The sequence below is a fragment of the Medicago truncatula genome, chromosome 4, assembly GCF_003473485.1.
Source record: "Medicago truncatula cultivar Jemalong A17 chromosome 4, MtrunA17r5.0-ANR, whole genome shotgun sequence".
NCBI classification, from domain to species: Eukaryota; Viridiplantae; Streptophyta; class Magnoliopsida; order Fabales; family Fabaceae; genus Medicago; species Medicago truncatula.
This window is the reverse complement of record NC_053045.1, coordinates 47,085,961-47,112,378: the sequence shown is the minus strand read 5'-3', so window position 1 is coordinate 47,112,378 and position 26,418 is coordinate 47,085,961. Positions and strand designations below refer to the sequence as shown.

General features: G+C 30.7%; 2 protein-coding genes across 7 annotated transcripts; one reads left to right on the top strand and one right to left on the bottom strand.

Annotated features, from left to right (window-relative positions):
• Positions 1–6,840: 6,840 nt before the first annotated feature.
• Positions 6,841–10,474, top strand: LOC25493474 (floral homeotic protein APETALA 2). 2 transcript variants are annotated; one of them, XM_013601979.3, is made up of 10 exons: positions 6,841–7,825; positions 7,921–7,946; positions 8,112–8,142; positions 8,257–8,344; positions 8,443–8,588; positions 8,660–8,704; positions 8,805–8,896; positions 9,013–9,146; positions 9,267–9,476; positions 9,959–10,474. In XM_013601979.3, exons 1-10 carry the CDS (start codon positions 7,245–7,247, stop codon positions 10,169–10,171), a joined length of 1,566 nt encoding a protein of 521 aa, XP_013457433.1. In that variant the 5' UTR covers positions 6,841–7,244; the 3' UTR covers positions 10,172–10,474. The 2 variants fall into 2 exon arrangements, with proteins under 2 accessions (XP_013457433.1, XP_013457432.1); XM_013601978.3 differs by having other exon boundaries at positions 6,842–7,825; positions 9,010–9,146.
• Positions 10,475–20,760: 10,286 nt separating this feature from the next.
• LOC25493473 (OVARIAN TUMOR DOMAIN-containing deubiquitinating enzyme 7) lies at positions 20,761–26,418 on the bottom strand. Of its 5 annotated transcripts, XR_003011030.2 has the most exons (13): positions 26,223–26,418; positions 25,658–25,764; positions 25,315–25,390; positions 24,630–24,779; positions 24,280–24,341; positions 23,355–23,439; positions 23,108–23,257; positions 22,904–23,021; positions 22,609–22,742; positions 22,342–22,439; positions 22,012–22,145; positions 21,888–21,927; positions 20,761–20,930 (listed from the first exon to the last, which is right to left on the bottom strand). XR_003011030.2 is itself a non-coding variant. In XM_024781150.2 (12 exons), exons 1-11 carry the CDS (start codon positions 26,277–26,279, stop codon positions 22,025–22,027), a joined length of 1,158 nt encoding a protein of 385 aa, XP_024636918.1. In that variant the 5' UTR covers positions 26,280–26,418; the 3' UTR covers positions 20,761–20,930; positions 22,012–22,024. The 5 variants fall into 5 exon arrangements, 4 of the variants coding, with proteins under 4 accessions (XP_024636918.1, XP_024636916.1, XP_013457430.1 ...); XM_024781150.2 differs by lacking the exon at positions 21,888–21,927; XM_024781148.2 differs by lacking the exon at positions 20,761–20,930 and having other exon boundaries at positions 21,815–22,145.

Below are 26,418 nucleotides of genomic sequence, written 5' to 3'. Positions count from 1 at the left end.
ATTTTTGGTAATGTAAACTCCATAATCCATTAATGGTATCCATCAATAATTTTAGGACATAAATGTCGATCGATGGTGACAAATGTATTTTTAAGGGGGATCGTTCAAGTCTCGCGGTTTATGACATCACTTCATGCATTCTTTAAGAACATTAATGTCAGAATTGCTTCCAACATCTTGTAACAACAAGTTGTCTCATGACAACATGATAGAAAATTGCTCAAGTGAGCATGTTAAAAATAAAAAGAAATAGAATAAGGATGAAAAGAAATGCAAAAGAAAAAGGAAAGTAAAACAAGAACAATGATATTAAATTGTAGGAATGTAAAGGGTGGTCGGAATCTATCAATCTCTCCACTCCTGGACCCGTTTGCTCCCATGGCGTGGGTGTTACAGAGTTTTTAGAAATCAAGAAACCAACACCATTGTTATTATTACAAACTGATATATATAGACTTTGTAGAAAAAACTACCAATAACTTCGTATACTTAGAGCCATACACTTAGCATAATCACAAGACATTAAAAAATAGCTTCAATAAACTTCAGGCTTGTTTGTCACCATGCACTCCAATTGCAACTTCGAATTATTTATGTCTGTCTTTGGTCGAAATTGCGGTGTATCGAAGTCTGTATGCTCTTGGTCGAAATCTCTTTGCACTTTGCAACATGTCGAAATAACCAATCTGCCTTGTCGAAAATATAATCATGAGTTCGACAAAATATTTCATTTTTGGTGCTAACACCATGCCACCAAAATAACGTCCGCTACGCGCCCTACTCACGCGCCGCGTCAATTTTTGGAGTCCCGCGCCACGCTACATTTCTTTTTTGACAACAGAGGTCTAAACAAATGGTTAAACATGGAATCGTTCCTAGATTGTGTACAATCTTGAAAATGTTATGTTTAATTTATGTTCTTGTTGTTCTTGTAGAGTTTGATTTAATGACGATTTTTTTCTTTTCAATTTTCTGTGTTTTGGACAAGGTTTGGATTACATAATGCAAATCTTGTCAAACCCTCGAAAGCAAAAGTTTTAACACAGTCTGAAAAGGTTTCAAAATATATTATTCGAAACAATCGGGACAGATTTTGGTTTATATATCTAAAGCATTCCAGAATGTGGATAGTGACGTTTACATGTTATGTTTGGACGGTTTGTGATGTGTTTATTACGTTTTGGTCATGTAAAACGTTTCCTTTTATTTTAGTTACAATCTAGGATGGTTTTATGATTATAAATAGTTTTGCATTCTTTTCCACTTTCATTGTAAATCTCCTCTTCACTTTTCTTTCTAAATTTTCATTTATGAGTAAATTATGAGGCCAATTCTATGGTACACTCAAAAATTTGGGTGTATTGGTACACCAAGTCAATAAATTAATAGTTAAATGTGTTATTTTTTGAAGAGAAAAATTGTTTTCTATCACCTATAGTTATAATAATTAAATCTTATTTACCAAAAACGTCGAAGAAATAAAATTTAATTTTTCTGAATTTTTTGTGCTCATAATAGAGAATTTTGATTATTTTTTACAATAAAATATAAAAAAAAATAGTATGATTTTTATAAACAATGAAATGACGTTTTTTTTTCTTTTATAAAATGACATTTTCTAAAATATAAATATCAACAAATAACTCTTTATTCTATAAAAATAATAGTTAATTTAAAGATTTTTGAAGTAGGAGTATCGATACACTTTAATTTACGGGTGTACCATAAAAGTTTCCAAATTATGATATTATATATTATTGTCATTGCTCATCATTGATCTCATATGGTCATACCCAAAATTGTTTTGCAGTTTTTATGTGGATGATACAATGATCAATAAATACATCATATCAATTATAACTTGAATTTCCAGTTTTAATAGAATTCAAATTATAAAATCTAGGCTTATTCAACCATCCGGTTCCTTAACTTAATTGATTGTTTTAATTTGGTCCCCTAACTATAATTTGTACCAATTTAGTCCTCTATGTTTTGCTCCGTTATTAGTTTTAGTCCTTTCTGTTAGTTTCTCTCGAAAAAACGTGAATAGAAAGGACTAAAACTAGGAACGGATCAAAACATATGGGACCAAATTGGTACATAAGTTAATGTTTTTTGAGAGAAACTTTCAGAAAGGACTAAAACTAGTAACGAAGCAAAACATAGGGGACCAAATTGGTACAAATTATAGTTAGGGGACCAAATTAAGACATTCAATTAAGTTAAAGGATCGGGTGATTGAATAAGCCTAAAATCTAAAAAAAAAAAAAACTTGAATTATATAATCCAAAGGATAATATTTTAAAAAATGTAAAGAGTACAAGAACTAATAGAGTGGAAAAGAAAATTGTCTTAATAATAATGCAATTGCCAATGGGTCATATGCAATTGAATTGACTTGATAGGCATGAGTGCATGACTTTGACGGCGGCATTTACGGTAGGAGAGGGCAATAGGTCTCCTACCGTAGGAGATCATATACAATGTATTTTTTTTTTACAATTAAATTGACATGTGTTTGTTGGTGGTTGGCACAATAGATACTAGTGTTGTATTTTTTTTTTCTTTTTAAAATGATGCATCCTCCGGTCACTATTATAAACAAAAATCTACATTTTAGATTCATTCATTAAATGATGTATGCGGTTTATAATACAGACTACATACATCATTTAATAAATGGTTAAATATGTTTTTGGTCCCTATAAATATGTCAACTTTTCGTTTTAGTCCCTCTAAAATTTTCCTTCAACTTTTAGTCCCTATAAAATTTTCAATCACTACTTTTGGTCCCTATTTTTAATTTAATTTTTGTATTTTTTAATGAAATTGTGCAGAAATGTGTCAAATATTCTAAAAAAAATTCCTAAAAAAAATTAGATTTTTTTAACAAAACACAAATTAAATATGAATTTTTAAACATAAACAATATAAAAATTCATATTAAATTCATGTTTTGTTAAAAAATTCTTAATTTTTTTTGGAGTCATTCTTATAATATTTTGAATTTTTATGGAAAATTTTATTAAATAATATGAATTCTACATATGAGTTTACTTTAAAAGAGGGACCAAAAGTGAAGATTGAAAACTTTATAAGGACTAAAAGTTGAAGGAAAGTTTTAGAGGGACTAAAACGAAAAGTTGACATATTTATAGGGACAAAAAGCATATTTAACCCTTTAATGAATGTATCTAAAACGTTGATTTTTGCTTATAATAGGGACAGATGGTGTATTTGTACAACCACTTTATGATAACTTTTTGACAACCTTCTCTCTCATACTCACGTTATACTCTTATTCTCACTCTTTCTTTTTCTCTCTCCAATATTTTTACTAATGAAAAGAGAGAGAAAATAAGTTGTTTATCTCAAATGGATGTTCAAATATCACTATTTTTTTAGGGAGTTACCTGCATGTTAGTTGTATTTAAGTAATGAGAAATAATATTTAAACAACTATTTTTTGATAATTATTGTGTCAATTTTCGCTCTCATGTTTACATTAATTTTTTATTCTCTCTCTCTCTCTCTCTCTCTCTCTCTCTCTCTTCTCTCTCTCTCTCTCTCTCTCTCTCTCTCTCTCTCTCTCTCTCTCTCTCTCTCTCTCTCTCTCTCTCTCTCTCTCTCTCTCTCTCTCTCTCTCTCTCTCTCTCTCTCTCTCTCTCTCTCTCTCTCCTCTCTCTCTCTCTCTCTCTCTCTCTCTCTCTCTCTCTCTCTCTCTCTCTCTCTCTCTCTCTCTCTCTCTCTCTCTCTCTCTCTCTCTCTCTCTCTCTCTCTCTCTCTATTGTTTTTGTGTCAATATAATGACTATAGACAACTATAGACATTATTTTCCAACTCGTTCAACAATAAGACATTAATATAATGACTTTATATAATGAGTGGTAGTTGAAAATATATTAACGTTTTTACTGTAGATTGAATGTGAGTTTTTTTTTTTTTTAAATGATTGAATATTATTAGGTTTTTTAACAATAAATTATATTAGCAATGACATGGTAATCTCCTTAGCACAAAGTGTATAAAGGAAACCACATATAATTACAAGCTGTCAATCCAGGAATACACAAAAAGGTTAATCGATACCCAATCACCTAAACCGGTTCAACCACGAGCCATAAACAAAATTGACCTTATTAACTTTAAGCCACAATAACAATAAATACTTTACTTTTTCTAATAACTGTGGAATGATATTTTCTAAATTTGTAAACAATACTTTTTCTAATAACAATAAGTATACCATTGTGTTCGTTCCACACAATCCAAATATTATTAGTTGAATGGTCAATAGAGAGGAAGGTTGAATAAGTTTTTAGTCCCAATAAATATACCGAATATTGTTTTTAGTCCTTAGAAGAAAAAAATTGACATGTTGGGTCATATAATTTTTCCAACAATGTCAAAAACATCCTTTATTAAATGTATCATTCTGTATGTTTAAAAAATCGAATTCTAGTGAATCACATTACCTGAAATCTCAGTCATTCAAAAGCTTCATCCTATATTCAATGATTGATATCTATTTTAAAAAAAAAATCTCATTTTACAAAAAAAGAAAAAAAAACAAGTCTCCTACGGTAGGAGACCTAAAGAGTTCACCTACAGTAGCTTGGCCGACTTTGACATACCCAAACATCTTCTCTTTCTTAAAACCAAACCCAACGTCCCAAAAAAAAATCAAAGAAATAATGCGTGGAGATCACGCAAGATTTAGGAGAGTGGTATAGTAAAAAAGAGTGATGAATAAATACGAGGTACAGCGTAGCAATTGTATTGGTCGCTTGGTGAACTAAAGAGGCAAAGGTGGCCCTCTTCCCGTACTCTTGGATTGGACTTTTCTGGAAAGTTTTTCCTTTTATTACCATTATTCTCATTTCCTTTTCTTATCCCAAAATTACCCAAAACTCTATGGGTCCCTCTTTTTCTTTTCTCATCTTTTTGTTTTTGTTCACACCACACAATTCATCCAGCGTCACAAATAAGTTATGCAATTTTCACACCACAATTCTCTTCGTCCTTAATTACACCTTTCAATTATAAGTAAAAATTTATTTTTAAGATTTGTTTAATAAATTATGTATATAGTTTTTATTGTAGATCACATATATTATTTTATTGAATGAAGTTTATGCTAAAAAGTATTTTAAGAGCACTTGTTAAGGAAATCAAAAGTAGTATGTTTACATTGAATTGAACAATATTTTAATTTTTAAAAAGTTAAATAGATCACTTTTCACCCTTTCCCAATACAATATTCTTATTTTTGTTCTCTTAGCCAATGCTCCAAGGACACTATTTAATATTACCCTTGATTATAATAAGAGCAATGTTATTTGAACAACCATTTATTGTGACAACTTATTGGACAACCAAATTATACAAAGAAATTTAGGTAGCGGCACAAAAACCAAAACAATAGAAAGAGAAAGTAGAAGAATAATGTGAGTATGAGAGAGAAAGTTGTCACAAAAATTATCAAAAAATGATTGTTCAAATATCATTTCTCTTATAATAATGTCCAGAGGGTGTCCTTCGTGACTATTTTTTATATTAATTTACTTGTCCATTTTATAATATTAATACAACATTTATTATTCTTTTCCATCAATATATTTTTATTTATTTCATTTCAATCATTTAACTACTCTACTAGCTATAATTAATAAGTGTATTTTAGTAAATGAAACAAATTTTACCATCAAAATTAAACACAACTAATCATTTTCTTAATAATCGTGTAAAACTCAAAATGAACATCTAAGTTGAGACGGATGGCGTATTTAACTAATAATCAATAAATCTTTTTTAAGAGGAATCAATAAATATCTTATCTACTCAATAACATTTAGATGAGATGATAATGAATCTCTTTCAACTTATTTAGAGATTTGAGTTCGAATTCAACTAAATACAATAAAGTTAAATTTTTTGATCGAAGAGAGTTTTGTTATTCATTGTAGTTCTATTCGACTTAACGCCTTAGTCTTTATATTGTGTGTAAAAGATGTACATTAAAAAATTATCTTGTCTCTTTTTCCGAAAATACCCTCCTAACCACCCTTGATTATTTTCCTCTTTTGACCCTCATAGATACCCCACATGGTAAAACGTAGTCACAATCCCAAAAAGATAAAAATGCTCGGAGATGTGAATAATTAAAAGAAGTGGCTTTTGTAAGAGTATTCATAGAATGATTAACGATTAGAAGAAGCTAAATTTTGAGTGATTATAATTACCTATCTTTTGGAATTCGTTGCACTGTCTATATCCATTACTAGGTAATTAGAGAGAGAGAAAAGAAAGAAAAAAAGACACAAACACATATCTGCAAGCAAGATACTAGCTTTTCGATTTGGTTAACGTGGGAAAGTTGTCTAAGAAAGAGATGGTTCTTACTTTGTTTCCAAAAAATTTCCCAACTCATATATTTATCTCTCTGACCCTCTTACTAATAAATAGAAACAAAAACATTATAAGAAAGCAGTAAAAAACAAATAAGTGAATTGAGTGTATGAATGAATGAAATATTAAAAAAAAAAGGACATATTTGATGAGAATTCAATTCAATTCAATTTAGAGAGAGAAAAAAAGAAAGAAATTATGATGAGTCATTGAAATTGAAAAGGGAGACTTAAAAACGATGACACTAGTCTTTTTTAACTTAGTCAAGATTTTGAATTTGAATATAATCTTAGACATGCAACAACTTTAAAATTCTTCTGAAGAGTTTGTGTTCATTTGAGTTTCACAAGACTCAAGTGATTAATCTATACAATTGCACGCGTAGGATAACGATTTACACACCAAAATAAACCAGGAGAGAGAGAAAACAACATAAAAGTGGTTGGGGAGAGAGAGAGAGAGAGTGAATGGTGTTAAGGTGAAGTTGAGATGCTTTCGGCTAACATTGCTGAAACTGGCCTCGTCTATGCTGTATTGGGCAGTTGAAGAAAACAAAGATCTTTATTACATCTTTTACTACATTTTTGCAACACCTACCTCTTCACTGGTCCTAGGTTTGATTTTTTCTTCTTCTCAATTCCCATCATCACACTCAACCTCTTTCACTTGACAACTACTCTTTCAAACAAACAACACAAAACCCAAAATTCTTAACCAACCAAAATCACCTTCTTTTACCTTTCAAAACCACAAAACCAAAGAACCAAAGTTTTGGTTCTTTTATGAAAGAGTTTTGTGTTATTATTATTACTATCATCTAGTTTTGCAAAAAAAAAATGTGGGATCTTAATGGTTCACCTTTTAAGAGAAAAGAAGATGAAAAATCTGAAGGATGTTCTTCACTCAAGACATCAATAGATGGAGATGAAGATAAAGCAAAAAGGGTTGGTGGATCTGTTTCAAATTCAAGCTCTTCAGCTATAGTAATAGAAGAAGATTCAGAAGAAGACAATAGCAACAAAGACATGATGATGATGATGATGAAGAAAAGAAACAGTAAGATATTTGGTTTCTCAGTATCTCAAGAAGAAGAAAATGAAAATTCCTTAGACAGTGAAAATTTTCCTGTGACAAGACAGTTTTTTCCTATGGATCAAGAGTCTGATGATATGGTTGTAGCATCTTCATGTGGTGGAAATGGAACATCTTCATCTTCTTCTAGTTTTCCTCGTGCTCATTGGGTAGGTGTGAAATTTTGTCAATCAGAAACACTTGGAAGTGGAAAATCAGTAGAACTTTCTTCTTCATCTTCTTCACAACCTATGAAGAAAAGTAGAAGAGGACCAAGGTCAAGAAGTTCACAATATAGAGGAGTTACTTTTTACAGAAGAACAGGTCGATGGGAATCACATATATGGTTAGTTCTTATTTTTTACTTTTTTTTTTTCCTTTCCTTAAAAATGTAAACCTTAAAAAAAAATTGATTCTTTTTTGTGTCTCTAATAATTGCAGGGATTGTGGAAAACAAGTGTATCTTGGTAAGTATCATATCATCATATCATAAAAATAATTTAGAATAATTGTTGTATTATTTTGGTTAAATTTTTTTTGCTTCTTTTGTGGCTGGATATGATTTGGTAGAGACAAGAGTTAAGATTTTTTGGTGACTGAATAGATTGTTTTGTCTGGATAAATTTGTATAGGTGGATTTGACACAGCACATGCAGCTGCTCGGTGAGTCAAATAATATATACATATATATTTTAATTAAATTTCATTTATGGGGAATGTGAGATTTTTATTGTAGATGAAAAAGTTTGTATTCAAGTATATGTGTACTTTGTGTAGTGCATATGATAGAGCAGCTATAAAGTTTAGAGGAGTTGAGGCTGACATAAATTTTAATATTGAAGATTATGAAGAAGACTTGAAGCAGGTGATGATCAAAATTCAAAAATTGATCTTATATTAAAATTTTGATTTTTCTTTGTTGGAATTGAATTAATTTTTTTTTGGTTGAATGCATTTTAATAGATGACTAATTTGACAAAAGAAGAGTTTGTACATGTACTTCGTCGACAAAGCACTGGTTTTCCAAGAGGAAGCTCTAAATATAGAGGTGTTACATTGCACAAATGTGGAAGATGGGAGGCAAGAATGGGACAATTTTTAGGAAAAAAGTATGTCATATTTTTTTATTATCAATTTTTTGTTATGATATGATTAATTAATTATGACTTTCATTTACTAGGTACGTTTATCTGGGCTTGTTTGACACCGAGGTTGAAGCTGCAAGGTACTACCTTTGCTTACGTTGTCTATTTTGGTATAACATGGATTAGTTTTAGGTTTATTTTTTTGATAAAATATATGAAATAAAATTTTTTACTATATAGGGCTTATGACAAAGCAGCAATAAAATGCAATGGTAAAGAGGCCGTCACCAATTTTGATCCAAGCATATATGATAGCGAGCTTAATAATTCTGGTATATTTTGTGATTATAGACTCATGAAATTATATTATATGATTAATTAATTAATTTTTTTCTAATAGAAGTTTGATTAGTTTTATTATTACTCACATTATATATATATGCAGCAGATCCAGCAAGTAATGCTGGTGATCACAATTTGGATTTAAGTTTGGGAAATTCAAGTGCAAAGCCTATCAATAATACTCAAGCAAATCATGCATCTGATCAATCTAATTTGCAGCATGGGGGAAACAAGCCTAAGGTTTAATAATAATTAAAATAATTAAGTATTTATTTATTTACTCATATATATATGTTTACATTTGTTCAATTTCCTAATATTTAAACATTTTTTTTTTCTCTTTGTTGATATTTGATTCAGCTTGTGAATATACTCCCCAAACCATATAATAGACCAAACAATATTGAAGCATATGGAAGGGATTTGCATGGAGAGAGTGAAGCATTGAGGATGCTAAGTCAAACTCACCTTCATTCTTCATCATCTAATGAAATGCATAGATATGCTCCTTTTAGAGATCAGTCACAAATGCTTCAAAGTTTTGCACATACTCATCCCCCAAATATTCATGTGGGTACCCTCTTTATTTGTGTTACCTCATGCATTAACCAGATATTAGTAAAAATCACGAAGCACCCATTTTTATTGTCAATATAAATATTAGCATGATTCTAAATAATATAATTATTAGCATGATTCGAAATTGTGGTCGCAATTGCAATTATGTTATTCTCAATATTTCAAAAAATAGACAAATACGATTGTTGAGACTTCAAAATTCTTTATATTGCGGCCGCGGTTGGAAGAAGTGATTTAAAACCAGGTTTAATACTGCAATCATGATTTTAAATTGTAGTCCACAACTACAATATAAAGGATTTGAGTCTCAACAACTGCATTACAATCGCAATTTCAACCTCATCAACTACATTTTTCTACGGTCTTCCAATAATATAAAGGTTTACAGTGTAACCACAACTACTACCGCCATTTAAAACCATGATTGCAACTTCATATTCAATAATTTTGTACATATTTTTTGCTCAATGTAGTTTCCCAGCAGCAGCTATGGAAGCCGAGTTGGAAGTGATCTTTCGTTATCAACGAGCAATCATCATCAACAACAACAATGGCAATCAGGGCCACATTATTTAGCAACTGCTGCTGCAGCATCATCAGGATTCCCACCTCAAATTAGACCACCCTCTTCTTCTCAAGCTTGGCAGCACATAAATGGCTTCCACAATCTCATGAGACCCTCTTGATCCCTATTTAACCATTCTACATTCAAATAATCATATTTGCTAAGTTCTTCCCTAATATCTTCCCCTATTTTGTCAATTTTATTAGCATATAAAAATTTGAATGCAATTTTAGAAGGGATAGCAAGAGGAAAAACAAAAATTCTAAATTGAGAACTCATTAAGTCTTAGTTTGGATGAGTCAAACTAACAAATGCACTATATCTACAATTAGATATTATGGTTTCTGACTATATTTTCTGTGTTGTTATATAACTATGATTTCTTGCTTTCTGTATTATTGGTATTTATGATCCATTTTCTTAATTTGGAAATTTATTGCTATCACTCACACACATGGTTGTCAATTTCTTTCTTATTTTCTTTAGATTGGGATTGGTCTTGAAAATTTTGTTTACTAGTAAAAGAAAAGATGCTACATAGCTTTCTTCTTTACAAGACTTGATTAATACAAATCTAGTTTTCCTTTTTTTTGGTTTTAATCCTCGGTTGCGATAGTAAGATAGTCTGATAATCTAGAGTTTTGTCGAGAGATAAATAAAATAATCGTTTTAATTGAGATTTAAACTTGCATAAATTTATCCAAAGTATAATGGAAAAATAATAATAATCAAGTAGTAATTATTTATGAAGGATGAAATTAGTATATTTAAAGTGGAGGCAGGGAAAAATGAGAGATGCAAAATGGGTTTATTTTCTGATGGTCTTGGAAATATGATGAGATGGTGATGAGTAGTCTCAATCAACGGTGTCCTTTGAATCAGTTCTCTAGACTAAAAGCAGTCAGACAAAGTCATTATGATGAGAGGGACTTATCATTGTTCGTCTAAAGCTTCAAAAGGACACTGATAAATTGAGTGAGAGAAAGAAAAAGGATGTCACCAAAAGGGTATAAATGTGAAGAGAGAATTATCTCTTTAACCCTCCATGTCAGAGTTTATTAACTTCTACTAGGAGAGAACAGAAACGTAGGGTACTTTATTACAGTGTTAATTACTACTAAAAGCAAAAACAGGTTTTCAATTTTAATTCATAGATATTAACAAATGCTTGAAAAGAAGTTAAAAAGAAATTTTGTTTTTTAAAAAATACATTCAACATCTTGAAACTTTATAAGTTTCTCCGTATTTATCTTATGTAATTTATACCTTCTGTAATATATGTTATTTTTTGTTTTCCGCTCTATATATATATATATATATATTTTTTTTTTTTATAGTTTTTATCCTTGTAATTTGAAGATTTTTTGTTTTGGACCTTGATAACAACTTTTGTCCCTTGTAATTTGATCAAATTTTGGTTTACCCCTCCTATTAATTTGTGCAAATTTAGATTTACCACCCTACTATATCATCGATTTTGTACGGTCAAAATTCATGAAGATTCAAAACAAAAAATCTTCAAATTACAAGGACGAAAACTAAAAAAAAAAAATCAAGGGGTGGAAAACAAAAAATGATCCATATTACAAAGAATAAAACACTATTAACCCAAAAAAAAAAATACACAAACTAAAAACATTGCATATACATACACCAACAATTTGGGTGTAAAATAATTATGTCTCTTTGGTACATGTATGCTTTTGGTTGGGTTCAACGGTTCTAGACTTGTGAGTTTGGGAGGAAGAATGATTCTGACTTGTTAATGAATCAGATCCTATATTTGATTGATAAATTATTTAGTTTAGGAGTATCTTTTGTTGGTTGCAAATATAATATTGTACTAAGCATTAAATTAATAATCCAACCTGCATTTGTTTTTTTTAGAATGACATGGATCTGTAAATAATGCTAAAAAACAATTAAAAGCATGCATGCTTTGATCATCACCAGCGTCATCGTAGATATTTAGAAAAAAGTGTGGCTGATTCAGTAGTTATAAATAAATTCGATAGTACAAGTTCGTTGTACTGAGTTATTAGTTATACTACCAAAATGGAAAAAACAAAATAAAATAAAAGAAGACAAGACAATGGCTTGATAACTATGTTAACAAAACTATACCTACTTCTTTCAAAAAAAAAAAAAAAACTATACCTACTTCTCCTCTAAAAAAAACTATACCTACTTCTAAGTTTGAAAAAGGTTTCATATATGGCTATGTTGGGTTGATGTTTTAAAAAAATTGTTCACAATTAAGGACTAATGATGGATCCCACTTCTCCATATACTCGTAAATTCATACTTCTTATGTGTTGATGATCGTTTATTCGATTATGATCCGACAATCTAAATTTAAACTCCGTATTTCAAATTATAACGTTTAAATAAAAGTTTTCATGATTGAGATCAGATACAGATGCATAACATTTGTTTTTGTGGGGGAAAAACTAACTAAAAAAATTGTAACTCAAGGGTTAAATATGTTTTTGGTCCCTAGAAATATGTCAACTTTTCGTTTTAGTCCCTCTAAAATATTCTTTCAACTTTTAGTCCCTATAAAATTTTCAATCACTACTTTTGGTCCCTATTTTAAATTTAATTTTTGTATTTTTTAATGAAATTGTGCAGAAATGTGTAAAATATTCTAAAAGAATTTCCTAAAAAAAATTAGAATTTTTTTAACAAAACACAAATTAAATATGAATTTTTAACCGTAAAAAATATAAAAATTCATGTTTTATTAAAAAATTCTAAATTTTTTTTAGAGTAATTCTTATAATATTTTGAATTTTTATGGAAAATTATTTAAAAAATATGAATTCTACATATGAGTTTTACTTTAAAAGAGGGACCAAAAGTGAAGATTGAAAATTTTATAGGGACTAAAAGTTGAAGGAAAATTTTAGAGGAACTAAAATGAAAAGTTGACATATTTATAGGGACCAAAAACATATTTAACCCTAAAAAAAAGTATATAATTTTTTTCAAATTTGAATATGGATTGTAACTCTTCTATGCAAGATTTGTAAAAAAAAAAAAAAAAAAGAGCCTATTCTATACAAGTTATGATTTTCTCATTTTTAACCCTCTCATATTAAAAAAAAAAAAAAAAAAACTTATTTGCAGAGAAGAGAGACAAAATGATACCTGCTTCTAATAAAATTGATTTTCTTAGGAGGATTTATATTATGCATGTATAAAATTAACATGTTTTTGGTATAGGTAGTCTTTAATTCATTACTTAGAGAATTTAGTTAGGGTACACATTTTCCTTAATTTATTACTTAGAGAATTAGCTGTACAAAAACTATTTAATTTGTTAATGTACCATAGAAGTAGCATTTCACTTTATTTAGATGTATATGTACGGTTCGATCAAACGAGAGTAAACTAATGAATATCAAAATTGGCTCGTATCATGAGAGGCACTTTAGCAAGAAGAATATGAATGTTGGTCCAAAAATTTGATACCATGGACCTTGATTCTACGTAAAGGAAGTAAGAGAACAAAAATTGGAGTACAAAGTGAGACTTTGAATATTAGTGTTAGGTTAAAAAAGCTTTCATTCACCTTAGATTTCTTTTTCCTTTAATTTGCATTGTATATATGAGACACTGCAAGTGCAACGTCAGAGACACTTCTTTCCTTTTCTCTTGACACTTCTTTCCTTTTCTCTTTCTCTCTCCCATATCCCTTTTTATTTTTCTTTAGTTTTAGCGTAGTAAGTTAATTTAAGGCAAATATATAGAAAGAAAGTAAAAAACATAAAACTAAAACAACATAGCATGCATGGTGCATTAATGCAAAGAGTAAGACAACCTTGTTACCTAAAGTGAAAAAAATTGGAAATCTATAATAAAGTCATCTAGCAATGAATTGGGTCGAGACCACTTTTTTTTACCCTTCAAGATGGGTGTTTCCATATATGGAATTTCTTGAACGGTTGGTAAATTATTGATGGGGTCTACTTCAATTTTATTCAATAAATAACTTTTGATAAATAGTACTATATTCTTTCTTAAAAAATTGATGAGTGCTGTATGTCTTTTTTAATCTTTAACCCTAGATTCCTTTGAAAAAAAGCCCCGCCCAATGTTCGGTAAAAAATAAGTAAAGTTTGCTAAAAAAAATTGTTTTAGTTAGAATTTGGGTCATATATGTTTGGTTTTGTAATATTAATTGTTTATTTGACGATATAATATAATATTGATTATTATAATTATGATAATACAACTTGAGGTCATACAAAATGGGTAATTGTGATTGTGATTGAGATTAAAACTTAGATGTTATTGGTCTTATCTGTAGGTATAACTTTATTTCAAATCAAATATGTGTGTCGGTATTAAGAAGATAAGTAGATGTAAGAATATGATAAATCTTTTTGATAGAATAACCATCGGTAGGCCATGTTTATAAATCCATTTGTCTATAATAGTATTGTGCAAAGCAACATTAGCAAGCACCAAAAACACTCACTCCTCCTCCCAAACAAAAAGTATTCTTCTCTACCTCCAACCCCTATCAAATGATTTTTTAATTGAATAAACCAACAAATTTGTAAAAAAAACTCTTAATTAAGTCCATGATTTTATGAATATATCAAAAAAATCCTCAACTCTTTTAAACTCTTACATTAGTTCCTATATTTAACTACCTACTTTCAATTCAATCATCATATTTTACCAACTTAATTACCGCCAATTAGTCCCTAAGTTTAGCCACTTACTCTCAGTTTAGTACCTATCGTAATCTTTGAAGGACTAATATGACTAAAACTCAAAAGAGTCATAAACATCTTTAAAATATTCTTAATGTTTAGAACCTATTAAAAAATGACTTACAAAGTCAGAGACTAATTTAATATAATTTAATTGTTTACTATTTTTCAATTTCTCCATCAGAAGTCGTTTTAGTCCCCAATGATCAGTTTTTGTTTTTACTTTTACAACATATTTAAACTTTTTACTGCTTAATTGATCAAATTAATGAATTGCATTTTACTATTTATTCTCCTTCTCCTGCTCCTTTTTTGTTTCTTCTGCTGCTGCTGCAACTATTATTATTATTATTATTATTTCCTCTGTTCTCTCAATATAATTAATATTAAATAAAAAAGAGTAATTGTGAACTATGTTACAAAAATATCTTTCATCAACAGTATAGAAAATATAAATCAAATTATTCTAGAAAAAAAATTGGAAAAAAAAAAATTAGAAAAAAAATAATAAACAAAAAATGCATAATTGAAAAATAAGTATCAATAATTCTTGTAAAAAAAGTATTAATAATTCTTTGATATAAAATGCCATGTAATTTGAGATAATTTTTTGTTGTTAGAATGACAATAGTCTTCCTTCAAAAAAAAAAAAAAAAAGAATGACAATAGTCTATTATGGAAAGTCACAATCTATTTTTATTTTTCTTTTGGGTAACGAGGACCGACCGGTTAGTTACGCAAAGTTCTTTTCCTATAAAGGCAAATGAAAATAATGTCTCTCAATACAAAAGAAGTTTATAATCAATTAATGTTTGTATTTATTTGACATTTCTGAAACCATGAACCTAGCTAGCACTAGGGCTGGACAACGGTCGGTTTGGACCGGAAGTAGGTCCCAAAAGTCGGAACCGACTCAACCGACAGTTGCAATATCACAGCCCGTTTTCGACCATATATGTAGTTCGGTTTAAGCTGTTTCAGATTAACGGTTTACACAATGATTCGGATGGATAACATCGATTTAGCTTTAAACAAGATTTAATTAAAAAAAAAAAACTTCACACATCCAGAATTTGGGTTGAGAATGAAAAGAAAAGAATACAAATTGGAAAGATTGATTTTCAACTTACCGAGCCTGTGTTAACCATTTCAAACCAATTGTTTTGCCTATTTGACCCGCACAACCCGTTTTAACCACCCGTTTCGGTTTTGAGTGGGTTGGGTAGCTCGGTTTCGAGCAGTAACAAAATGTTTGTCCACCCCTAGCTAGCACGAGGAAAGATGGAGCATTTCTATGGGACTGAATGACTAATATGAGACCACCAAATAGAGACAATACTGTTTATGGCCATGCTGGTTGAAGTTGCTAGATCTCAACAGGAAACACTATAATGTGCCCTTTTTAAGGTAAACACAATAAAATGATATTTGTGCAGTATCGGCTGAATTGTGAACTATATCGTTTTCTTTAAGATGTTCTTTGACATTTTCCAAATTATGTTCGTAAGACTGATGTGTAGAGCAAGAAATAACTGCTTCAATATTTAAAATTAGCGAGGGGGAAAAGAGCAAGAATTCTAAAAAAACTAAGAGAATTTCTTTGATGTGTAGAATGAGTTATGCAAAGTCTTCTATTTATAGAGGGACATCACAACCATTCAAGGAGGAACCAATTCACAACCATTCAAGGAGGAACCAACTCAGTTAGGTGAAACTTGGGGAAGGAGGAACCAACTCGGCCGAGTCAAGTAACACAAAAAACTAATGAAAGCGGATAAGAACAGAGGCACAGAAAACATGGGCAAAAATACGGGAAGAGACATGCACAAGATTAAAAGTAAATAAATTTTCTTTTCATTTTCACATGTACTAAAAAGTGCTACTTAACCACGCCCAGTCGAATGGTGGTGTCGTTATATGTTTTCACTATGTTCACAAAATTGGGTACTTAAAATGGCCATTTAAACAAAAGCCGAATGGTTGGTAGTACCGTTATATGCTTTCACCCTGTTCATAAAATTGGATACCAAAAACGGTTATATGCTTTCACCTTGTTTACAAAATTGAATACACCCTAAAGGCATACCCTTAAAATCCACTTCTAGTCTAGTCTACTCTCTTCTTTTTTTTTTGTGGCTGGAGTTTGAACTCCGAACCTTACTTATATTATGCATTGTCCATATCAACTGAGTTAAGCTCGAGGAGCTAGTCTAGTCTAGTATATAAACACCAATAGTTGGTGCTAATATTTCAATTCACAAATCCGTTCAAAATCTTAAGATTTGATGTTTACTCTTCAATTTCACACCAATTCCAGCTAAGGCTCCAACACTGTTTAATTCTCCTCGTAAAATTTAACCCAGGTTACCTGCCGTGTCTTATCAAGTAATCATACACTACTTGTGGATGGTGAGCACACGTAAAAGGTAAATGGAAACTAAAATCAACTTTTCTCAAAGCAAGCAAAGTCCTGATTTGGTTAATATGTTGAACAAGGTTCATTCCAATTTTGGTTCGATGTTTGTTAATGTGGTTGGACTTTGTCTTGCAATTTTATTTCTGTTTTTGGAGCAAGTGACTTCAACACAAACTCTTCAGTCTTAAAGTCACCTACCATTTTCATTTTCCAATATTCATTGCGTGTTTGAATTACTCTAGTTTTTGTTTTTTGGAATGGAAATACTGTGGTATTGATAAAAGTTTCATTTTAGAAATTTTTAAAATCAGTTACACTAGTATTTGATTTTGTGTAACCATATGGTGTCAGTTAAATAGTGAGAATTTGATCTTATAATTTTAAGAGACAAAATTTCAATTTCATGTGAAACGATTATAAAATAGTCATTGCACCCACTTTAATTAATAATAATTTTTACTTTCCTCAATTTTCTCTTTCTTTTTCTTCTATTTTTTTTTTTACAAAAATTGATTTTTATGCCATTCTGTTGCAACCAGTTTGATGAACGAGTTGCACTTGAGTCAAAAAGAGAAGAAGATCAGAGTTGCACTTATTTGTTTTATGCTAATTATATAGATAGATAGATATACCCTATGCTTTTCAATTTCTATCTAGACCAAGCAAGAACCCAGTTTTGACAAATAAGACGAAGCTAGAATCGCAAATTCAGCCTAGACTAGATACTAGATAGGCACAATCCTGAAGATCCTTTAAGACTACAAATATTGACAAAGGAAGAATGAATGTTTCATAATTTAATGGTTAGAAATTTTTAAAGAGAATAATTGGGGTGTCAGATATTCGAATATTAATCTCTGCATATATTATACAATGTACCTATTAAGTGAGTTAAGCTCAGAGGAACAACAAATATTTCATATTATAACTCTTTAATTTAATGTAACAACGACTTTTAGTTATGTTTTCTTGTTGTAATGTACCATATATTCTCTTAAGAAGAATAAATGGAGTGTTCAAAGTTGGAGCTTCAACCCCTACATATTTTTTTTTAAGGAATATATATTATGCAATGTTACTTTCAAATTATTTTTATATTATTGGTCTATTAGGTCTATGCTTATTTTATAAAAAATGTCTTTGCCTAATTAATCCTAAATGACACGGACTAGAACCAAAAACTGGGTGTATAATACTTTATTAGTCTTGTAAATGCTTCTAAAGGGTGTGTAATATTTCAGTACGACGCTGCATATTGAAATGCTTGAGAATTACAAGTTCCTGCATAGATGAAAATATGTGTTCGTTAAAGTGATGAGCTGAGTGATGAATAAGAAGAATCTTGACATATGTTAAATATTGGTAAAACTTTGGTATGGTGTTATGAAACTTCAACTGTTTCTGCATTTCCAAACCCTCAAGAGAATATGAACAATTGCATCAAGTACTTGTGGACTCCAACTTCTTTCACATATAGAGACAATAGAGAGTCAAAGTTGGATAGGTTTATAGAGAGACCAAACAAAGAATAAAGTCAATTCCAATGGCCTGAATATATGAGGCTATAGCAAGATACATATGGATAAAAACATGAGGAAGGGTTCAAGAATGATTAATGATAGTATCAACAAGCTTGAGTGATTCATCAAGGGAGATAGATTGCATTAGAGGCAGGTTTAGGAATTAGATCACAAACTTTTATACCGGTCCTTTTATCATTTGAAAAAGATACTCCCTCCGTCTCTAATTATAAGACCTTTTTGCTAAAATCACGGGAATTAAGAAAGCGGATATTTGTATTAAAGTTGTTTGTAATCACTATTGTTTTTACAATTTTATCCTTAAGAGAGAGAGTTAGTTTATGTTTTCCGTATGCTACTTATTGCTGATTGAAGAAAAAGATGTATAATAAATAGGGGCATGTATGTAAAGAAATAATTAATGTAGTTGGAAATAACAAAGGAGTCTTATAAAAAGGAACAAAAAAAATTCTTAAAAGGATCTTATAATTAGGGACGGAGGGAGTACATGATTACCATTCCCTATTTGCACAAGGGAAATGATAGTAACAAGTAAGAAGTCTAAAGAAGAAACTTTGTCTTAAAAATGATGTATTTAGTGCATTGAAACTTTAAAAAGTGATTTTTATTTCATAAAATTTATCAATTATTTTTATTTTTGAATCTTTAATAAGTGCCCTATTTGCATTGGAACTAGTTTTCTTTAAATAGTTGAAATTCACCGATTATTTCTATTTTTGAAACTTTGTCTTGAAAATGATGCATTTAGTGCATTGTTAGCAAGACCCTTTGCACACTGCTATTATCATCAATAGTCTGCAACATAGTCTTCAAAATTTTACTTCGATTTTTGTCCCTCTAAATTCTGTTTTCAATTTTAATCTCTACTTTGTTTATAAAAGTTCGTGTTTCGTATTTAAAACTATTTTTTTAGGAAATGTTTCAAACTACTATTAGTCCCTCTAAATTAACTATTTAATCATTATCAATTTATCTAAAATTTCAAATTAAAGAATAGTTAAATTAATGATATTTTATAGTCTTGTAAATGATATGTCATAAAAAAATCATTTAGAATACCAAACGTAAAACTGAAAATTGGTATTCAGAGGAACTTAAACATTTTTTCAGAGGAGAAGACTAAAAACATATTTACCCTTTTTAACTAAACATTCATTTGATTATATTCTTTAGTTTTTATATTAATCTCATGGAATTGTTTCTTAGGGTTAATTTTCAAAATTAAAATATTGACAACAAAATTTTATAAATTTGTTTTCTAGGAACAAACTTTCAATATATTTTAACATTGTGATGGTGAAGAGTGATGACATTGGTGATAGTGATAGTAACATTGACAAAGGTATATAAGTGGCAATAATGGAAATGGTAATGAAGGTTGTAGACTTGTAGTGGTGGCAAAAGTAGTGATGACAGTTGCAACAAGCTACGGTGACAACAGCTGGTGGTGGAAGATGATCACAGCAACAACAGCAGTGGTAGTAGGTAGTAAAAGTTATAGTTCGAAGCAAACCAAGTTTTCAAAATAATACTAAAAGCAGACAATCAAACAATTTTAAGTTTCTAAACACAAAATATTGTTTTAAGAAAACAACTATTAACTACAAACAATAATAGACCAAAATAAAAGTTTCTTTTTTACTACCATAGAAATTCATAATGAACTAATAAATGAGAATCAATTGAAGTGTTAAATTTTTCATTACTTCAACAACTGTAGTTATACCATCATTCATATTAACATTGTTCCGGATTGGGTTTTGTGCAACCACAAACTGCAGGCAGTCACGCAGTCAAAGATTCATGATTGTCTGATTGAGATTGAAATGTTCTATCTCGTTCAGTCTCAACCGGAGAGTCATGGATTGCATAACTGCAGGCAGTCTATGACCAGAGTCTGGATTCCTTTGTTTCGAATCACTACCATTTGTTTAGGTAAATTAATGATTATTTTGGATTTTTGAGCTCTTTAAAATTCCCTTTGGGACCATTTTGACTATGAATCATTGATATTTTCTTTGCTCCTATATTTCTGTTAAAACTGGTTTCTTATTCAAGATCTCCCATGAGAAAAAATATATACAATCAAGATTTGCACATTCTTCCCAAAAGTATCTTACTTTAGCAATACAAATTTCAAATAATTTAACATCATTATCTCTCCTTCTGTATATCCTTTCCCAGTTTGCAATTTTGCTTCTGCACAAAGTAAACATGTTTTACACAAAGTAAGCTACATATCAAGAATACAATCCCCTATTTGGAGTAACTCATACAATTGTGTCCCATAAAAGCATAAGATGCATATTTACCCTACTATATTGAAACTAAACCTAGAATCACATAGAAGGCGCCATAAAATCTTGAATAAACCATCAATTTAGTCCCTAAAATCTATAAATATAAGTAGTAGTCCCTAAAGCATATGAAATCCGTCAATTTAATCCCTAAAGTATATAAAAATCAGTCATGTTGGTCCCTAGCATCTTAATAGCAGGGACTAAAGTGAGAAATTTTATATACACTAAATTGAAGAGAGAGTGATACTATAGAAACTAATTGATAGTTTATTCTAACATCTTAATCATGGTTTTTAAAAAGGTCCGCAATGTGAGCTTTGACATCAAGGTTTTTATGTCCGGGCATCTGTAGAATGACAGTGACTGAAGCCACATCAGTCACATTCAACCACAATCCCCCGCAATATCAAAAGTCGTGTTGCCAGCGCAATTGTTACCACATTTTAAAACCTTAAGTGTAATAGTTATAACCCTTAGCATCTTGGTAGCCAATTAGTTCAACTTCAATACCAATGGTGTCATTTTTTTTTTCCTTTTCTTTTTGACGCAAACCAATCGTGCCATGTTGGACCTGAAAGCTATGCTTTATATCTTGTGAATATTCAAAAAATTGACACCATTGGTATTCGCAATATACATGAACTAAACTAAAATACCGATGAAAGAATGAGGATTTTTATACTGTGAATAGCTCAATTACAGATATAATCAGGTAAGAATTCAAAATTTTCAACAGAAACAGACATGAATTATCACAGCACACATCTATTGGTAATGACAACATAAAAAATGGTAGATCCCTCCTTATATGCTATATTATTATAGCAAACAAGCAGATCAGTAGAAATACACTGACCTGTCAGCAGTTTCGCTCGTCTTGGGGAGCACAAAATTTTCTTCAGAGATAAAAACCCATAAATCGCATCACTTTCATGAAGTAAAGAAAAAGTTGCTGTAAACAATAATACAAGGCATCTTACATTTGTTATCATATTAGATACAAAGTGCACCCATATCACGTGTCACTGAGTCATATTCACAAGATACTCCAGCTTTTGCAGAAATCCCTTTCTTCGTATCTTTTTTGTTCCTTCTGGAGTCAGCGGCTTGGTTACTGATGCAAGAAAAGAATATAAAACCATGTCAAGAATCAACAAAGTTAAAGAACATTTGGTTAAAAAGAAAAAAAAAAAAAAGTTAGTGAACATCGTGACAGTTCCCTGGAAAATAATTGTGAACACTCGGCAGACATTATCTGAATAGTTGAAATTAAAACAGGACTACAAAAGATAAAAGTCTAAGATGCATACACTAGAAACTTAGCAGATTGTTTCCCCGACGAAGTTCCACAACAAGCTTTGTATTTCTTTTTTGAACCGCACGGGCAGACTCTGTTTCTTGGAATCTTCTGTGGTTAACCCCGATAGAAGGAGAAGCAAGAAAAACAAACAAAAATGCCAAAGGAGATCATAATATTAGAAATGTTTGTGAACAACATATTTATTTTAAATCACCTCCCCAACCCAAAGGCAACTAAACACCAACAAACCTAAAATAGAAGGGAAAATAAAAAGAACCTTGTCATTTTGTTGCAATGTGATATTATCATTGGCTTTTGTGGAGCTGTTGCTCACTTCATCATTAGTGCTGTGACTGCTCTCCTCTACCATGTTTTCTTTGTGCTTCTCATGACTCTCATTTTCATCGCAACCTGAAGATCCCAGGAATTCGAGATAAGAGTTAGAATATAATGAAGAAACATGATAAACATGAATGAATCATACAAAGATATAATATGCTACACAGTAACAAATTACCAATTATGGACAGTTCAGAAAGTGAAAATTGCGATGACTAGACAATAGACATTACCAGTAGTACTAGCCTGACTAGGAATGCATTCAGAATTTGAAGAGCATTCTTCTGCTCCTTGTTCTGCTATTAGAAACTCTATTGCAGCATCAACATCTCCATTTACCTGCTTTAGAATCTGCAACAAGGAATTATATGTCAAGTTGTTAATATTCACGCAAGACAAGAAGCACACAAACAGAGAGGCATGCACATATATTGCACCTGTTCCACTTTTTCTCTGTTTTCACATCCACTTCCAGCCATAACCACCTTTACTAACCCGGGCTGAAAAGTTTTCATACCAGCTTGAGCATACGGTTTGCTGGCCCTATCTTTCGGTAGATGAGATGGCGCTGAAAGATCGGCATCCGCCTTTTAAAAACTAGAATTAATCAGGAAATAGCTACAACTCTTGAGTCTTAACTCTTAACATTAATTTGAGAATTAGGAAACAAATACCAATACGAACCTTAATTACAATTGACCTTGCAGGTCCATCGCAAGGATCATCCTTTAACCGCACACTATTATAATGCTCCCCATCATGATAAGACCTAGAAAAATAACATACCCAAATAAAGCATCAAAATTCATATGCAAGATCAAGACAATTATTCTGAACTGGTTTTCTATAGAAGCGATTGATATGCACACCTTAAATATCTTATATATATATATATATATATATATATATATATATATATATATATATATATATATATATATGTACAAACAGGTCTATTGCATTTAGAACAATGTTACTAGTTTCCATCCCTTGAATTTTAAAGAATTGTGGATTACTCCCTCCGACTCATAATAATTGTCATTTAGAATAACAATGCAACATTCATTATTATTTTCCACTATTCTAACCTTATTTATCTGAAGATTAATAAACAATATGATCTGAAACTAGGAATAATCATTAACAAAGTTTTCTGTTTATGAATAATAATGAAGGAATGTCTGCTCATTGATTTCATCAACATTCCGTCAAAATAAACTAACTAAATTATATCAGCTAATAACAGCTTCCTAGACAAAATTTAATTATCGTTTACCACACTTCATATCAGAATAAACAACGTAGACTATTATTCTAGTACTCTCTGTGATTCTATTGTATTGCTTTTATTAATAGAATACTGCATTCGAAAGCATAGGTCTCCAAATCATAAAATGAAGACTTAGAGTGTCGCAGCAAGTTGAAGATATGAAGGATTATTTGCTTGTTCAGTCATAGATTTAGCATATCGAAAAAATCAATATAATGCTCAGCCTAAAAAAATAAATATGTGAAATTTCACACTATTGAAGGTCTTAGGATACCGGAGGTAAGTAAAATACTTAGGCATAACTACACTCATAATAACAATAGACTCCACAGTACTTACAAATGGACCATGTGAACTTGAGAATCATCGAAATTTCTTATGTACCACCGAGGAAACATGTTCTGCATAGGAAAACCAGTAAGCATGTGAATCTCAGTTAGAAGCACTTGGACAAGTACACTCACGTGTCTTCAATCTTCAAATTCATGATGAAGCACACAAATTTAAAAAACAAAACAAAATTTATGGGACAAAGATGATATGCTACTTAAATATCTCCACTATGGCACACCACAATCTTCATTCAGGTGAAAGTAGGAATAATCTAATCAATCAACAGTGTATCATATAAAAAGATGTGACATGAGAATATAAGGGGGAGGAATTAAATATGTTCAACGACTACTCACCCGATGGATGCATATGTTACTATGTGTTACAAGAGAAGCTGCCTGCAATTCCATATTTCCAGCCCAAGTACCATCATTTTCCATGGTCTGGCAATAATCATCAAATGGGACTTCATCTTCAATAAAGGGCTCAAACATCTCCCGGTTGTCCTGTTAAATGTTAATCACAATTTCATGAGTCATGACCATTTATGTACAAGAGTTTTCCGATAAAAAAAGAGGGAAACTAGTATGGAAAGCTTGCATAATAATTGAAACGTGTACATCTAGCAAAATCTGTCCAGTTTGCATATTCAAAAAAGTGAACAGACTCAACCAATGGTTATGTATAAGAATATCATAGTAAATATTAGAGTATGTAGGCAATCAGAAACCCTTATGACTGAGCATCTATTTTCTGTTGTTATGCAACCTCTCCTTATATTTAATAGGTTAACTATCAATATACAGTCGATTAAGTAGGTAAAGGTCCTGAACATTATAATCATTTGATTGCCCCAATCAATTTTCTTCCTACAGATTTACATCAATAAGAACTACAGATTTAACTAAGTTTATGGCCATAATGTTTTTTTTTTTTTTTTTTTACTTTCATGATCAGAACATTTAAAGATAAGAGGGGCCAATTGATTAATGACGTATAATTGTGCAAATAATTCCATTCCATGAGTCCAAAACATCATACCAATATGTGTTTCACCACCATGCTGCGGTACTTTTGATGTTCCTCCTCATTACCTTCCAACTGATCAGCAAGGGCTCTGGATAACAATACAATAATACATATGTTAAAACTATAAAATGATGATTTTCACACAACTGACTCGTTATACTGTAAACACGAAGTTCACTGTGACTCACTCATGCGAGAAGGGAAAATGGGTAGGGTATAGAGATCTAAATCTAAATTAATAACTGATATGCAATGGATTGATGGAACATGACTATTTGCTGAAGAATGATACTCTACTACTAGACATGATACAAATAATAGTAATTGCCGATGGATGTTAAGCATTAAAGCAGACCTGAAGAAACAATTACCGTCTGCTGTCACTTCGACAATGCGAAGGCCTAGAGCATCCACCTGACTCCGAAATTGAGAAGGATCATCCTGTTTTCCCTGCTTCTTGTTCTGTCACAAATTAAATGACCGATCACAAATGGCTGATTATACAAACTACATTCATCATTCCTCTAAGCATTACAAAACTTAAAATTGTGTTTGTTACTTACAAAATTGATATAGAAGGTATCATCATTCTTAATTTTCAAATCTTTTACATTAATACCAGATACAATTAGATATCTTAATACTATCAATCATGGCATTTTGAATAGATTGACTTATTTTAGCTTATATACTGAAGTAAGTTTTGCGAGACTGTCAGAGAGAACTTATGAAAACAATTTATAACATGTTCTGCAAGACAGTTTTTGAAAACGGCTTATAGCTTATACAAAAATAATTAAAATTTATTTTATCCTATGCTATAGAAATAATTTATAATCACTGAAGATTGAATGCAGATAGATAATAATAAATAAAATAAAAAAACTTAACGAAATTTGAAAAAGGTGAAGAGTACATACTTGTGGGTTTTGTGGCTTCTTCTGTGGTGGTTTCTTGTGTTGCTTGGGTTTAGCCATGTTGATGTTTTAAATCGGAAAAACAAGACTGAGATTTTTGTTTAAAACGTGGGTTGTAGAGGGAAGACAGACGCAACTGAAATAGAACAACCGGGAGCCGCCAACTTACTTAGGTGGGTGTTACCAGCCCATGGGCTTC